This window comes from Coptis chinensis, chromosome 2 (genome assembly GCF_015680905.1).
Source record: "Coptis chinensis isolate HL-2020 chromosome 2, ASM1568090v1, whole genome shotgun sequence".
NCBI lineage: Eukaryota > Viridiplantae > Streptophyta > Magnoliopsida > Ranunculales > Ranunculaceae > Coptis > Coptis chinensis.
Window position 1 is genome coordinate 87,356,973 of NC_141457.1, and position 18,356 is coordinate 87,375,328.

General features: G+C 37.5%; 1 protein-coding gene across 2 annotated transcripts; it reads right to left on the reverse strand.

Annotated features, from left to right (window-relative positions):
* Positions 1-445: 445 nt before the first annotated feature.
* Positions 446-6,401, reverse strand: LOC147518621 (protein SCAR3-like). Of its 2 annotated transcripts, XM_086590426.1 has the most exons (8): positions 6,188-6,400; positions 5,822-6,112; positions 5,608-5,740; positions 4,890-4,957; positions 2,131-4,726; positions 1,933-2,034; positions 881-988; positions 446-789 (listed from the first exon to the last, which is right to left on the reverse strand). In XM_086590426.1, exons 1-8 carry the CDS (start codon positions 6,361-6,363, stop codon positions 736-738), a joined length of 3,528 nt encoding a protein of 1,175 aa, XP_086446552.1. In that variant the 5' UTR covers positions 6,364-6,400; the 3' UTR covers positions 446-735. The 2 variants fall into 2 exon arrangements, with proteins under 2 accessions (XP_086446552.1, XP_086446554.1); XM_086590428.1 differs by lacking the exons at positions 446-789; positions 881-988 and adding an exon at positions 1,232-1,547 and having other exon boundaries at positions 6,188-6,401.
* Positions 6,402-18,356: the final 11,955 nt, after the last annotated feature.

The window sequence follows — 18,356 nt, forward strand, 5'->3', positions numbered from 1 at the left end:
AAATTATCCTGTCATTTATTAGAACATCATATCTTCTTTAGAGTCTTGTTGAGTTTTGTTTGATTGTAATTTTATGCTGGTGTTGCAATTTAATTAGTTTTGGGTTTCTGTGGTTCACAACTTCACATAGCCAAGTAGCCAACTCGATGCTAAGCAGCTCCTCGGCCTTTTAAGAAACCTCCGAGCTTTGGTTCAATCAATATTTTGGATTGATCCAAAACTCTCGTAGGTTTCTTATTATAAAGGAAATATTTGGTGCATACGACATCCCAGGTTACGTACAGAAGTTTTGCAAATGGGACGAGACAGACTACAATGCTTTGAGATTGATGAACGAAGCATATCAAATGTTTAGAACAGCACTTCCAGCCAGCTTCTTCAAATGCTATTTGCTTTTGTTATGTGGACTGAATTTGTGAACACTTGACATTTCCACAAGAAAGAATTGCAAACAATTGAACTTTATCTTTACTCGGAATTGTAGTCTACCAAAGAACGTCAGAGTGTAACTTGTCAACTCGACATCTGGGGGATTATAGAAGACCTGGCCATAGATCTACAATTCAAAATGATAAATGGCAATAAATACATAAAAATAACTGAAAACCTTGCAACAACCACAGGTGTACAATCTAAGCCCTACAATTATACATGTGTTACATACAAATTCAAAAATGTGTGGGATAGTGGAGGATGGCTATCATGGTTTCGGTAGTTAATCAAGTTTCCAGGAAGTCATCCATCGCTCCAGTTCTCATCATCTCCTACCCCATCACTTCCAACACATGCCTGCATTGTTTATCAAGATTCAAATCTGTAAGAAATTCAATAGGCAATACTGAGACGAGGACCTGAGATAAGAAACAATAGTTGCAAGGACCTGATGGATTGCATTTGCCTTCTCTAGAATTGCAGTCACCTTGTTGTTGGCGGTGGGACCTGGTGGCAGGGTTGACCTCGTGGGTACTGTGCGCCTTAGGCTGAAAGACTTGAATTTCGACCAGAAAATATCAGCATAGGCAAGCCGCACGCATAAGAAAGCCAACATTTTAAACCTATTATACTATTTTAGCAGGTTAGCTGGGTTTGATCTGTGACCTTAACATTTCCACCTAAAAACCTTACAGAAAGGATACATCGGACAATATAATCTACAATTGCAAAACAGGTGTTGCAGAGCTCTAAGAGAAGGTACACACGAGTCAAGGATGAGGTTTCTCGGATAACGATGTTTTGTGAAGTGAGAAGTACAATATTATTTTCAGTAAAAGATATTGTACATTCTTACTTCAAAAATTTTGAACTCTGGATCTATTAATCTGTCTTCAAGGAATGTGGTACCGTTGGAAACAATTTTACAATATCTTTCAAATGTTGTCAGACAACAATAGCAAATTCGAATAAACAAAAAACATTGTTTGAATGCCAAAGTACGGCAAGTCGGTAACACAGATCGTCATGGGTGCGGCAAGGCCAGAAGTACTTCTAGTTGACAAACTCGTCTTATTTCATAATGTAAAAATAACATACATTATGATGAAACCTCCCTGTACGCGTAAAACACTTTTAGGAGACGAATATATCAAAGTATTCTAAATAAACTAGTCATACTCGGAAACATTGTGAAACGATATGCATAAAGAAATAGGAGGTAGGCGGGTTCTGATGTTGATGTTGAGCTTTGTTGAAACTTGAAAGTAGTTATACTTTTGTTCGTATTATTTTGTATTCTGAAGTAACAAGTTAATCACACAATGACTTGATAATTATACACTCTGAAGTCAGTGCAGTTGACATGGGTCAAAACACAAAAGGCCTCCCAGACAATTACAAAAGTTTGTTTTATACCGTTCATACTACAAGGTTAGTGACGTTTACTTGGATTTTGGAAGGACACACAGATCATAACAGAGAATACCACTACTGACTCACCTTGCTTCTGATCTGATTCAATAAATCTTCCCTTCTATCCATATCTGGACAGTTTTCAGGCTGGATGGTTTCTTCACCTCCATAAAACTTCTGCTGATCTTGCTGAAAACATAGATTAAACAATATTAATATATTAATCCATGTTACATGCTCAACCATTACAACAAGGGTTGAACAGAAACAGATTTTCACCATTACCTTGATATGTGGATTCTTCGGCGGATCTGTCTTGATTGTCTGAGAAGAGGTAACTTCCAAAAGTGGAAGATCATTTGCATAGTAAACAACTTGAGATGTTAATACTTGTTCATTTTCTTCTACACCAAAATGTTTCATACCCGCCCATTTCACCGGAGGGAGGGGAGGAGGAGGTGGAACCGGCTCATAACAATATTGCCGTTCTGAACCTTGGTGATCCTTTCTGGCAGGGTCACACTTCCATTCTTGCTGATCAGCAAAAGAACTGACCATATCAAAACTTGGAAGATCAGACAAGGGTCGCAACTTCTTTAAGCCATTGTCAAGATTTGGTCTTTTAAAATCATCATCAAGACGAATGCTCCCATTGGAGATTCCCTCCAGTTCAAACACACTCGAGATGGATTCAGTCGAAGAGACTCTGCGTAAGGCATCATATACCCCATTCTCCTTGCCATCAGGTGTGTCACCACATTCCCACTGCTCGGAACTTGAGTCTGAGTACTGGCTCATAGTTTCATCAGACAAGTATGGAGATGATCTACAGAATGTGTTGTTTTCTGATTCTGAATCAAAATGCTGCCGCAGAACAGCAGGCTCCGGAAGCAACTGAAATGATGGAAACATGACATCCTTAATGCTTTCATGAAAATGGTGACCACCAGGAAATCTCAGTTTTAGTTTGGATGTCTCAAAGCCATCGGTAGGGCAGAAAGAGATTTTCATATGTTCTAACGGCGGTGACGATGGCAACGAATTCACAGGAGATCCATTTTTGAGCTGCTTTTTGAGGCTTCCCACAGGAGGGGTATGATGCAAACCTTTGCTTTTTTCTATATGATGAATGCATTGAGGTTCATTCAACCTTTTGACACCAGTTTCGACACGGCCAGGTGGCTTAGATACGTCATCCCGAATTGACTCTGTTCTTTGATAACCATCTTGTTGTAATCTTTGGCTAAGGCCAAACATACTAAAGGAACTCCTCGTTTTCTCTCGGCTAGCTTCACTGGATGAGAATTTGGCACCTGATGCCACTGAATCTTCATGTTGCAATGTCATAGCACCTGTTCTGGTCGGATTATTTTCATGATGATTGTTGAGGCTATGAAGTTGACATGAATCTTTAGATATCCCTGACACAGCTTGTGGAAAAGCAGATAAAAATTTAGGCAAATCCTCATTCAATACATCATCCTTTTGTTTATCATGGTGCGATGTCAGGCACTCAGAGTTATCAACAGTTTGGACCATGTGTGCTATTCTTGTAATTTGTGGATCAGAGTGAAGATCATTCCCTTTGACTATACCAGGCGATCTATCAATTCCCACTTGAGACTTTTGGTTCTCTTTCGGTTTAGGGGTGTAAACCAATAAATCCACTTTCCTTGTGGATCCGTTAGGATGAGACTTGGGCAAAAAAATATTTTGGGAAAGATGATTCGAGATATCCTCCAGATTAGCCATAGAGTTATGATGTTTAGAGTTAGAAATATTGTAATCTGGAGGTTTTGATGGTTCAAGTCCTAAGAGGCCTCCATTTGTCCAAACACTAATAGGAGATGCTTCGGAAACTTCTAGAAGAGATCCTTGAGGATCACTTGAACTGCATATGATCTTATCGTGCAGCAAAGCCTCTGAATCGGGACCATTGGAAAGAGAAAAGGATGGATTACTGGTAGAAGGTTCACAACCATTTATTCTTGAACCATTGAGACCATCAGTACTTTCAGACAATTCATTTTCGACAGAATTACTTTGATCAGAGCGGATGACAGTGATCTCAGGTGGTTGAGTACAGACCATATCCTCTGAAGAGACCAAGTTGGAATTATTCTGGCTCATGCGTTTCTTCGAAGACCAGTAAACCGATGCGACACTATTCACACTAGGCAGCACTGATTTCATATCACGTGTCTCACAAGGTTTTATTCCTTCACTCGGGAACATAGCCAATGGTTTCTCTAGTTCTCGTTTGGTTTGACACTCTATATCTGTCTCAGCTTCTGATTCCAAGGTGTTAAGTGCATCAGCATATCTGTCAGGTTCACTTCCAGCCTCAGTAAATTCATCAACTTCGGAAAGTGTCTCTGGTATGTTCGCACCAATACACACGACATCCTCTGGATCAACATTCCCATATGCGGCAGCTCCATCCTCCTCCTTAGCTAGGTCAGACCTTTTATGTAGCAACTCTGAAGCTAGACTATCCACAACAATGTTATCGGACTGAAGATGCTTAGGTTCCCATATTTCTGTCTTCTCATCCCAAGTAATAGAAGATGAATTCAGATCTTGGAACGATCCAGGAATCGAGCTGTCATATGCACCTCCTTTTTGTTTATCAAGAAGAACGGAATCAGTTGCACCGCCATTCTGCATCTTTAAGGCAGCAGCGGGCAACTTGTTGTGCTCTTTATCTTTCTGTTTCATGAGAGAACTTCCATCAAAAACACACTCGATGTAGCCTGACCTGGTTCTGGAATCAGAAGATATAGAATGATCTCCCTGGTCAGATTTTGATCTCATATGAATTGTAGAAGACGTTTCACCAGCAGAACTTTGCCCATAACTGTTTGGGGATGAAAACTGCATTCTGTTAAAACAAGACTATACTCAGTTTTTGAATCTGTCGCTCTGAACTCAGGTATCACGCAGAACATGTATAAAACATGATATTTCTGAATTATTTTTACCCCTCTTTACAGGAACTTTGGATCATATACGCAAGAAAAGGACAAAAATAGTATGGACAATACCTGCCACTGCATTGGGATAATGACAAAGTGTGAGAAAGTTCTCCATTTCTCCAGCGTGATGCCTTTTTCTGTTTGTTCAGAAGTTGTATCAGAGGATGAAGGTTTTGATATGAATGGAATATGAAACTAGTTTTAGTAATCGAGTTTAGTAACATATATTGCAAAGTTCACAAAGATGCCTATTTAGGCTTATTCAAGTGAAAATAGTTTTGTTGCATGGAGATAAAATAGTAAAAGAGCAAGAATAGAAACGAAGAGAGACTTTGGAACTTCCCCAAGAATAATAAGGTCTGGGTGAAATATACTCTTGAACAGCTGACCACATCAATATCTCCATTTCAAAGATAACCTCTGGAGTAGGGACCTTACTCAGCTTAAGGGATGGTAGGGTCATAGTTGTGTTGCGAAAGTGAACAAATACCTTGACAAAATGATTCCTCTGTAACTGCTTACTATAGAAGCTATTAGCAAATTGTGCTTGAAACCCGATATTGTTATCAATCAAATAACATTTCAATTTTTATATCTCTCGTTTTACCTTTTCTAATCTTCATTGTTGTTTTCTTGAGAATTCTCAGATGATTAACAGTACAGGATGAAGCTAAAACTTAATATAGGACGTTTCGAAATTACTTAGAACTTTTCAAATTATAATCTCCCCAAGACACATGATTTACATTTAAACGGGTAACAATAAGCACACATGATAAAATTTTACCTTGCTTTTTCGACTCCTCTTTTCTCTTTGAACTTTTCCAGAATTCATTGGTTGAGATCTATTGATTGATTTTCTAAAAAAAGAAGGATCCGAATATCTGCTCAGACAAGCTCCATCCCCACCCGTATCAAATCTGGGAGCAAAATAAAAGTTTCAGTATAAAAGCAAGCCACTTCCTAATCCATACATAAGACTGGTTAAGAGTAAGCCATACTTGTCAAGCAATTGTAAGCGTGGCGGATCATGACATTCTTCATAGGTATCCATAATGAAACTTGGCAAGTCACTGCGGATAAGATGCTTTTGTTTCACCCTGACCACCTTGGGATGCCACTCACAACCTGCTGTGTATGCAAAATGAATGTGACTTGTTTGAGCCAGAACAGCCTTCTCAATTGTTGGAAGTGCTGATTCAATTTGCTTTACACGAACCATCATTTTATGACTTCTACAACCTATAGTCACTACTTGTTCTTGTAAGCCATGAAAAACCTCAGCAGCAAACCTATTAAATAATATATTATAACAGTTAGTCACAAATTAGGGCATCAAAAATAAAAAGAAAGAAAAAAAAACTAACTCGGCTAAATCGCCTAATTGACGCAAGATGCCAACAAGACCAGCTACTACTACTCCCTCAAGTACTGCTCTCGGCTGCTCTTCACTACTACTACTACTACTACCTTCTTTATTACTATATAGCTCTTCACCTCCTAATCCATACTCATTTCTCACTTCTAATCTCACCAACGGCATTTTTTTAGAGAAAAATAGATTTTATTTAGAGCCAATTCATTTTCATTTGCAAGTGCGGAGTGTCAAGTACTGAATGAGAGGTGAATTTACTTAGTTGGGTTTGGTGTTTGAGGTTATTGACTTTTGTGTCCTCACAGAATTTGGATGAGTGGGGCACGTGAGTTTAACCACTCAGAGTCTTTCATATATTTTTCGTTTTTATGGTACGTTCACTGCTCAGATCTTCCTCGTTCATAAACTGAGTTCCATACCATTTTTTGTTTCATTTAATTTTCCAAAAAACAATGTAGAATAATAGACGGGATTAGAGTATAATTTTCTAACACAATTATAATTGGAATATAACCATATATATAATTCCCTCTTCTTGTAAAGCTACTACACAAATTTCTTGAGGCTCTAATTTGCTGAAAGCAAACAACTTAAAACCACTATAATCATGACTTTAGTATTGAATATATAAGAAAGATAAAAGTATGAAATTAGTTAAGCTATTGTACAAGTTTTTATTCTTCTAATTTAAGGTTAAAACAGAATAATTAAGTAAGGGATTTATATCCAACGGCGGGAAAAAAATTAAACATATGTTTTGTTATAGAAACTGTGAAGCACAAGCACACCGTCAATATGATATATTAGTGTACTTACATTACATTGCAAAAAGATTTATAGTTCTCTAACTCTGTTGGACCTCTTAAAGTATGATCGCACCAGTGGAAATAATGATGGTGGACAATATTGTTAGAGAAGAAGATAGTCTATCTAACAAACACAGAATGTTGTGGGGTCGAAGGCCTTATCCGGCGGCTACAAATTTTTCTCACAAAAATATGACATGGCAAATCCAAATGATTTAGGGGTCTGTGCAATTTTGTTAAACCAAATCAATATTTATAAGATTTATCTAAAAATCACTCAAAAGTAGGGATGTCTATTCTACCCGAAACCCGCCCAAAACCCGAAAAAAAAACCCGCACCGAACCCTGCCCGAGCCCGACAAAACCCGAACCCGAACCCAGACCGAAATACATAGGGTCGGGTTTGGTCACACTATCTAAAACCCGGACCGACCGAACCCGACCCGATAATTTGGCCCTAAACCCGTTAAAAGGGTTAAAAGCCGAAACCATATCCGACCGAACCCGAACCCAAAACCCAGTTATATAGGGTAAAATGCCCGACCAAAACCGAACCCGAACCGCACCATAATTCCCAACAACTATATTTTCATTTATTATCTATTTATCTTCAATAAACTTTTAGTCTTTTGCTTCATTACTATTTACTTTGGTCTTCAAGACAAATTACCTTTGACCGCATTCTTTACTACTCTCTCTTCTTCCCTCCAACAACTCCAAAAACAAGACAACCCAATCACACGTTCATGATGAAGAGATTGGTGGGTTTGATGGTCTTCTTAAGTTTCAGATTCACTCGTAAAATTTGCAAAGACCTCCTCAAATATCTCTTTCTAAATGTGGTCACCAAGGCCGAAAGAAATCAACAGTCGGATTCACACACCACCACAGAACCGAACTCCCAAAAGCCATCAATCTTATCATTAAATCAACAGTCGATTCACACCACCACAAGAAGTCGAAACTCCCAAAAAAACCATCAATCTTATTGAAGTTATTGTCTTGGAATTGCTTGCTTTGCTTTTTACTTTTTTTTCTTTTGCTTTTAAAAATGCAATCCTCGTGTGTTTTAAATCTTTGACGATTTGTTGGGTGGCTTTTACGATGTTAAAGTTAAACAGATCAAATCCAATAAAAGAAGATGGCTTTTGATTAATTAGATGAAAAAAGAGGTTTTTCTTGAGATCTTGAGATCTAATAACCGAAAATGGCGTTCGATGATGAAGAGATTTAATATTCTTTTATTTCATATATTTCGGGTTTTACCATACCCGAAACCCGAACCCGAACCCGAACCCGACGGGTACCCGAAATATAGGGTTAGGGTAGGGTTTGGTCACATGTATCCAACAAATACCCGAACCCGAACCCGACCCGCAAAGAATAGGGCAGGGCCCGGGTAACCCGATACCCGTTCAAAACCCGAAAAATTGGGTTCGGGCCGGGTCGGGTACCCGTTTGGACATCCCTACTCAAAAGTCAACAATTGCGACTAGGCTTATAAATACTAAGCTAGCCCATAAACGGTTGGGCCTCCAAATTTGACATGGTACTGCATATAGGGCAGGCCCAATTAATATTATTAGGCTTATAGATAATGACCAATTGGGCTGGTAGAGAAGATAGCGCCAAAAACGGCGTCGAGTTTATCAGTGTCGTACAGCACGGGCATACCCTAGTACTCAACAACACATACTAAATGTGAATAGGTCTAGATAGCTAGAGCTAGAATAGGACTGAAATTAGATCAAGGCCCAAAATATCGATATCGATGAATATATCGGTGTACTCAAAAACCGATATATATCGGATATATTGGATATTTCGGATATATCCATTTTTTTGGTAACCAGTCCAAACTATTTAAAATTTCGGAAATATCGGATATATTGGAAATATAATATCGGAAATATATTGGAAATATCGGATTTATATTTTAAAATGGTCAAAAAGTCAACCGATATATATCGATTATATCGGAAATATCGATTATATCGGCGATATAAAGTTTCATATCGGAAATTCCGATATATATCGGAAAAAAAAGAGTTCTATATTCAGTGGATATATGTCGGAAATATCGATGTCGGTGTACCAAAATACCGATATATATCGGCGATATATCGGATATATCGGCGATATTTTGGTCCATGAATTAGATAGCTAGAATTTTCTCCACATCCCCATAATTAATGAATAACTATGTCAAATTTAAAGTTTATTAAATCATCTAAGATTGTGAGATGCTGACAACAATATGGGAAGTCATTTTTTCCATTTATGTTTGAGCCACCATATTAGGATCTATATTTCATATATGTTAATGTAACTATATATGCAATTCAATCAAAAAGGGTTGCGGTATTTACACCCTATTTTATGGGATTGGCACCTTTTGGGCAAAAGGATACATAAATAATGATTATTCTCTATATGTCTTTTTACGCCCGCTAGTTTTATAGCAGTGAGTTTCCGTGATATCTCACATTCCATGGCATTGAGTTGCCGCAAGATCCCACAATCCACGACATCGGGTTGCCGCGAAATCCCACATTCCACGGCAGTGAGTTGCCGCAGAAGATTTTTTTTTTTTTTTTTCACTTCAAATTTTGAACATACACAAGATACGGATATCCCATATTTTTCTTTAGATGAGCTTTTTTATATGCTCTAAGAACAACATCAAACCCATGAAAAAAAATTTGCGATCAAGTTAATGAAGAAGAGTTTCGGTAATTAATACAAGCAAAGACTTCATTATGGTGAACATAACCATCTCGCGGCAACTAACTTTTTTTGCAGTGGCAATCAAAAAAAAAAATTAAACCAAAAAATGATTCACGACAACAAACTTCCATGGATTTTTCATCTCACGACAACTCTTTGTTGTGGGTATTACGTTTTTGCGACAACTTCTTACTGTGGGTGATTTTTTAAATGATTAATGGAGGGGTGTCAATACCTTGAAATTGGTCAAAAGGGTGTCAATCCCATAAAGTGGGGGTGTAAATACCGCGACTCATTAAAAATACCACAACAACGACAACAAGCAACATTCACCAAAAACATTACTATATGTCCATGTAGGCTCTACTGTAAAACTCTTCATTAATACCTTTTATCTATTGTGAGTAATAAGGGCAGCAGGCTACGCAAGGCAATTCAACTAGGTCAAACATGGGAAGATGAACTTCAATGGGCTATGATTATTGGGAAAGAGAAGGGATGTGCAAGATAAGCATTCAGGATGTTTAATGCATTTATTTACTGGATTTAGAGAGAGAGAGAGAGAAATGGGAGAATATTTGATAAGAATGATTGTATACTTCATCATCAGTTCTTGTTAAATTGAAATTGATCCTACATTATGTGAAAACAAAACTCAACTCTTTGAGTTAGTTTTACCATGGATGATGGACTCGAGAGGCAGAGAATTATGAATATTTCGAATGTAGACATTCATATCCATATTAAGTAGCAACAACTCACTTACTCCAAGTGGAAAATTATAGTAATGATTCGGATGTATATATTTTGTATAATGACGGTATTTTGTAGGGATATGGAGGATGGGAAGCAGTGATTAGAGATGGTGCGACAATGGGTATGTGGTAGCAACAAGTCATGGAAGATCAGATTTTTTAATACCATTGCATGCATAGAATTATTACAAGGGATAGCTGGAATAAGGATTATTGAAATTAAGCTTGCTGGAAGAAAAGAACACCAAGAAACTGAATGCACAAACAAATTCTACTAATGTGGTGTCCTCTGTCAATGGGAATGGGAAAAATCCATGGAAGATTAGTTACAAGATGTGAAGCATAAGAAGAATGATAGATCAGATGGAAGCTTTTGAAGTCAAGCATATTTACAGAGAAACTAATTAACCAATTGGCAGATACATATACACTTACAAAAAACATCATATCACAATCTTGCTTTGATATAGACTCTAGTTCTTTATGTGAAGACATTAGGAAAATTGTAAGCAATGATGCCAATGGAGTCATATTAAAACGGGGATCACACTTCAAAATTAAATCAATTTTATTTTATCATGGGATCACTCCAACTAAAAATAATGGGTTTTAAAGCACAATTAAAACGATTTGTTAAAAAATTAAAATAGGTTAGCAACTAAAATAGGGATGTATTTCCCTTATTAAACACTACACCAAAATAGCATTTCAGTGACGCCATTTTGGCGTCACAAATATGGTGTCATAGTTTGGTGTCATTTTTTTTGTGACGGCATTTTAGCGTCACTATTTTTTGTGATGCCAATTTGGCGTCACAAATTTGTGACGGCATTTTGACACATAAATTTTTGTGACGCCAGTTTGGCGTCAGTATTTTTGTGACACCAAAATGGTGTTACAAATTTGTGACGGCGTTTTGACGTCACAAATTTGTGACATTGTTTTGGCATCACAAATATTTGTGACGCCATTTTAGCGTCACTAATCTTCATTAATATTTCAAAGAAAAAAAATAAAATTGCTGCCTACATATTGAAACAACCTGATGGTGCTCCAATCACTACTATAAAAAATTTCCATTCATCCACAACTCATTACCATTTCACAATAGAAAAAAAAAATCTTGTATTAAAAATACTTATTCATACAACCTTGCATTCTCAATTCTCAACAATTGTATTAACAACGCCTATATTATATAAGTCCCTACCTACACTTACAAAGAACCAATGAGATTATTGAAAAAACAACAAGAAACCGGTGGACGACGACTTATAAAAAGACAAGAGAGATCTCTTAAACCCCAGCCACCATGTTTCGTCTTTCTCGTCTTCATAGCCTTTACAAACTTCTCTTTTGGTCTTGGTACTTACTTCATCAAACTTTAAAGGGAGTAGTATATTGTTCCTTTATTGGCAAGTGGTCTGTTCTTTATATCTTCTTGTCTTTTGTAGTGTTCCACACGTTCAATGAAGCAGCTCAAATGTTAAGTAATAATACCAAAGTACCTAGCAACCTACACCAAATATCCAACCTTGTAAGCTAGAAAACAACAGAGAGGGCAATATTGCTAAAATCAATATTAACAAGTTTGTTCGGATAAAAAAATTGCACAATAGTGGAGCTATAATAAGCCAACTAGAGCCATTGTCTTAATCATACAACCTACACTGCAAATAAGATTTCAAATTAAACTTCAACAACTTATAATTTCCATTGTAACGTTGATAGAAAACTTAAGTACTAATTGTTTTCTATACACTCAGAGCCCAACCAATTATCTACAATACTTGTGTACGTTGACATACAAGTAACAAACATGTGGAGGAAAAAAAAAATACCAAAGGTAAATAGGTCCATGGCAAATTAAGCACCCCCCCCCTATTTTTTTTCCCTTTGTATTAATCCAGGATGGTCATTATGACATGCAAAGAATTTAAAATTGACAAGTATAAAGTATACATACAGAAGGGCCTACTTAGAGGCATAGGAAAGAGATAAGGTATACAAAACAAAGCAAGACATATAGATGTATATGGTACCTTTCGTTTCGGATGTCAAGAGTACTACATATAAACAAAGCATCACGTGGGTAGGCCTATTTTGCTGTCAGTAATACAGTACAAAGTACAAGAGGTCCAACTTTTAGAAAATCAGCATACTACTCTATCATACTAATGTCAAAAGTACTTGCCTCAAAACACTTCAAGATCAAGACAAGCTATAAAGTCTACCAAGTCCGATTATCAATGAAAGGTTGCTGAAATTGTTCCTTCTCTACACATTAAAGGTTGCAAAACTTAAAGGAAAGTAATTATTTCCTGTTGAACTTATACATTTCTACTTGCAACATTTTACAATTCAATAGACACGCCTAAGCATTAGATCTGAATTTCCAAAGGTGTCAATCCCATGTCACAATATGTAAGAACAAAAACTGATGAAGTCAATGGTAAAGCAGTTATTCAAGTTAGCTTTACTTATCTTGGGATTATGGCTGTGTTGCATGGGTACGCCTATTATTCCGGCGTGTCCCGTGTCGTGTCGCACCGACACCGACACGACACGACACAGATTCGCCATTTGAATCTATACTCTTTCAAAGAAAAAAATAAAAAAGATTAAGAAAGAAGGAAGATTAAGAAAGAAGGAAGAGAGCGAGAAATGGAGTAGACTGACCTGATGTTGTCGGCTGTGCACCATCTTCTTCCATGGCAGCGGCTACAACTCAGATCTAGGGTTTGTTTAACACAATTAAGAAGATGTGGGCTTTAATAAGTGACGTGGGCTTGGGCTATTTTCTTTCTTTCTTCCATAGATAAGATTAAATGGGGCTTTTAAGCAATGTGGGCTTGGGCTTTTTTGGAATAGTTATATTCAAAATCTAAACTTGTTTTAAATGGCAAATGGGCTTTATCAAAATCTATATATATATATATATATATTTTCTATTTAAAATAATTTATCTTTTAATAAAATATAATATTAAATTAAAATATTAGCCGTGTCCCCGTGTCTTGATTTTCAGACCTCGCCGTGTCCAAATCGCCGTACCCGTGTCCAAACCGGACACTCATACCCATACCCATGCAACACAGGATTATGGAGAGTTGAACATTCCAAAACAGAGAATAACGCAGTCCAGCAACAATTCCCAACAAGTAAAATAAACAATTGCTGACTTATGTGTAACAATGTAAGACCCAACCAACTGATTTTCAAGTCTTGATTACAATTCTCATATGCCCTCATTAGTTTCCAATCATTAAACCCACCTGCAACAAAATTTCAAACATTCGAAACAAAACCTAACAAACACCATAATTAGCTCTTGTGAGCAAAGACAAAACACAACTACTTCAAAGTGGTGATACATAAAAAAGTATTAGCTCTCTATTTTTTCTTTATTGTAATAAAGACATACTAAGCAATAACACCCCTAATAACTAGGTAAGTCTTCTTTAATCATAGGAATATATATATGAAGTAGTATTCAATGGGCAGTTACCTAAACTGGAAATTAGAATTTAAATTGAAAGTGTGCACGCCGATGCCAAAGAGATCAGTGTCATACGAGACCCCAGCACACATCCCGAGGACGATGAGTGAATCTCGAGGCCAACACCATCACAATTCTACTGAAATTTCGGCAGAGTTTCCTTTGTTTAATCGACATTCGTAAACCCTAAAACCTGTCATAAACCTGGACATTTCATAATACCCTTCCAACAACCATATATATACAAAATCTTCACCCTATACACAACTGTGATGCCCATATATATATCCCAAAATGTTTAAGATGAACTACACTCCAATACATCAAATAAATACATCAAAATGAGCGGAGCTCTCTATATATACAACCAAAATGACTAGACTATTTCTATACCACCCAAAATATGAACTTGACTCTGTCCTCGTCAAGCATAAGGGAATCCTCCCAAATCCCCATAACCATCATCGCTAGGGTTAGGAAAAGTCTCCTCCGCAACTGGCTCGTCTGAAATGTTAAGTAGGATGAGCAACAACTATGCCCAGTAGAAACGCACATAACCAATAAATAGTCTACTTATAAAAATATTTAAAACATGCAGGGTTTCCATAATACGAATCAAAATATCGTGACTATATACATACATCACTAACTAGCATAAATCATTTCGACATGCTTCGTTAATATTCAAAATATAGTTTTCACAATCATCATACAACTATTGTGGGCATTTGCATCCTATTAAAATGGTGAGGGTACGGTAATTTTCGGCACCGATCCAAGCAAAATCTCGGTTCAAGACTTTCCGGTGTGAACCATGCACCGTTGTTTTCCTCGATTTTACCGGCAGGAGCTGAAATGCCGTTGTTGTGTTCAGACACACAAAATCCTCAAAGCTTTTAGGGCTCGGGTGGGCCTGTGACCACGAATTCCCCATACGGCCGTCACCTAACTTACGGTGGTCAACCGCTCGACGACCAAGTAGAGGCGCTTCATGATCCCCGACACACATCCAGAGTGGACTAAACTCTCTCCTCGGCGTCTAAACCTCATCGAGAGGGCATGTGTAACCTCACAAGCTAATCACCATACAGCGTGACACGTACAAACATGGTTATCTAGAAAAGTAGAAAAGGAATTCCCGGACTACATCTTGTGATGCATCCCTTTAAAGGTGGCCCACCAACTCGAAAGGTGTACACCACAGTTGGAATCCTAGAGCTAATTGCAGTCTCCGGAATTGCGACAACAGTTCCTTCTTTATAGGAATTCACAATTCCTTTTCTAAATCCCCTCGTGATAAGCATAGTAATATCTATACATATACTCGTATTACCGATTGTTTTCAAATACTCTAATTACATATTTAGTTTTTCTTTTAAAATTGTTGATTATATAGGTGTGAGTTCCTGGATTTCCCACAATCGAGTAAAAACAACCGATGACTCCCAAACGGGCCAGTCATAGTAAATAACAACCGATGATTCCCAAACGGCGAATCATCGTAAATAACAACAACCATCCCGGGAACAATCCAGAACCTCCCACCTAGTTACAAACAACCGGGTAATCCTTACCCGCATACAAAATACATCTCTATGTATAACACCCCGTGTTTTATTTTTTTTATTTTCCTAATAATAATAATAATAAAGATAATAATGAAAATAGATAATAGATAAAACAGTTATAGGATATCTAGCAGTTACGGACGGATAAAAACCCGTAGATAAATGGATAAGTGTTGTCCTTGTTTTTCGGGGAGTTTTCTCACGTAGAGTTTTTGGAAAAAAAAAACACAGCGAGGGTTTTAGAAAAAAATGGGAGTTTTACTGAAGGAAGGAAAGGAAGATTTTTCCTGGTAGCTGGTTGATAGTCGGAGTGCGCTAAAGGTGAGTAGCTATTTTTGCTATTTCACCGAAGTTATAGTTTTCGTGTATCGGTGTATAGGTTTCTGTTTTTATACTGCTCATTATCTGGTTTTATTCGGCGTCGTGTTCGTCGTGTTGTTAAAACTTTAGTGAAATATCGGAATTGTAATTTAACTGTCGAAGTTGGATTCAGCGCGTCATCGCGAGCCCAAAATAAGGGAATGGTCCTGCCATAATGCCTTACTGTTTTTTTTTGAACTTTTTCTGTTGCGGTGGGTTTGAATTGGTGGTCGGACTGTTGGGATGGGTTGTAGGTGAGGGCGTGCTGGAGATTGGGTGTTGTTGGAAGCTCGGAGAGGAGCATCAATGGCGGCACGCCCAGACGTCCTCTAGTAAATTGATTTTAACTGTTTTTGATTGTTTTGTTGATTGTTTTGTTGGATTGTGGTTGGATTAAGGGTAGTTATTGGTTGTGTGTGTGGTGCTGTCGAGTGGAGCTTGAAGAACCATTAATGGTGGCCGAAATTTATGTCCAGATCTAGCTTTGGGAAAGTTTAGATTTAAGGAATTGAGGTTTATGCCTTAATTAAAGTTATAGGGTTTTTGTTTATGAGTCAAACCGATGTGATGAAGTTGGAGGAGGAAGAGAGCTTGTGGTGGTCGGTTTTGGGTGGCTGGAGGAAGAGAATTAGGGAAGAAGGTGAACTGTTGGCCGGCTGGGCCTGGGGCTTGGGCTTGAGGCTTGGGCCCGGTTTTGTCTTAAGTTTTGGGCCATTTTTAGATTAAGTTGGTTGGGCCAAAAACTAACTAGTTTTCTTGGGCCAGTTTCATTAATGTGTTGGGCCAGTTTTGATTAAGTGTTGGGCCATTTTCAGTTTAGTTTTTAGGCCGAACCCATTTGTGTTTTGGACCAGTTTAATTAAGTTTTGTTTGGGCCTTTTCCAATTAGTTTTCTTTGGGCCGGTTTCTAATTTATGTGGGATGGTCCTTATGTTCCCAATTGGGTCAGGTGGAATAAATAAGTTGGTTTTAGACTTTCGGGTTCTAAGGTTTGGGCTTGGCCAGTTGGGTCCGAACCATTACCTTAGTCATAAGCCCATGAGTCATGCACATTGACCTTAGCCATGAACCATGGCTATGACCCTGAACCTGTTGAACATGGAAACGACAGTTTGACTTCGACCATGATGGTTGACTTTGACTTTGACCAGGGTTGACTTTTACCAGTTGACCCAATTTGACCTTTTAACTCGGATTATGATTTGGGTTATTAAGATAGGTCTAGGGCTATTAGCATACTTGACTTTAGGCTAAGACCTCTATATATACGTGTGTATGTGTATTAACTACTATGTGATTTTGCAAGATTTTATGATATGCAACGTTATGACACTAAGACATCCCCGAAATTAATAACGCAGTAAAAAAAAAAAATACAGAAATCAAGATACTCATTCGTTCTCTAAAATGATATATAAAATAAAGTTCAATAATGCGTAAATAAATTTACTGCACTGTTTTAGAACTCTCAACGCCTCAAGTTTTGGAATTGAGTTTTATGACTGTTGATGTCATAGGTTAGGTGGGCATTTATTGAATGTGCCATAAATGGCCCGTTAGCGTTATCTATAGGTATTCATTGAATGTGCCATGAATGACCCGGGTATTCATTGAATGTGCTATGAATGACCAGATTCTTTGGACTGCCCTAGAAAGGAACTAAGGTATTCGCCTTGCGGGTTAGTTGTATTCCTTGAGTGTACGGGAATGTAGGGTTGGGTATTCCTTGAATGTGACGGGAATGACCTAAGGTATATAGGCACTAAATGGTGAGTGTATAAGAAAAGAAATTGATTATTTGATAAGAGAAATTGATTTGATTATGCGAGTGTATTTGGGCTTGCATTGGAATACCTATAGGATATCTACACATATTATATAAAATTGCTAACTTTCTTTTGCGGGGAGGGTAGGACTTAATAATATTTTTTGTACAGGACGCGGGTCCTACCCTTATACAAAGATGGATATCGGTAAGTTTTAATGCAATGATTTAGATATTAAAACGAAGTGATTTGAATGAGTTAATATAATGGAAGTTTTGCTTGGGAAAACACTATGCCGATTGAAATGACGGAACTACATCTTCCAGCTGAAAAAAGATTAAGTTATGGGAAATATAAAGTGATTGTTTGGATAATTAAAGTATGACAATGTTTATATGTGGTTAGTCTACTCATACCAGCAAATTCCATTTTTGTCGACCTATGTTTGCTTTGTTTTGCTTAGCGTGGGTGTGTTCTTGGGAACACAGTGGAAAGCTTGATGGAACCATGGCGTGTGATTTGGATTCTCTTTGGAGCAAGCGATCGGGGAGTTTAGTTTATTAGGGTCGATCTTTTGGAAGTATGTAATAACGTAGTTTTCTTTTCATATGACATGAGAATCCGATGTTGAAGACATGTTATTCTTAGAGTGGTTTGATATTTTATTAGGACGGAAGATA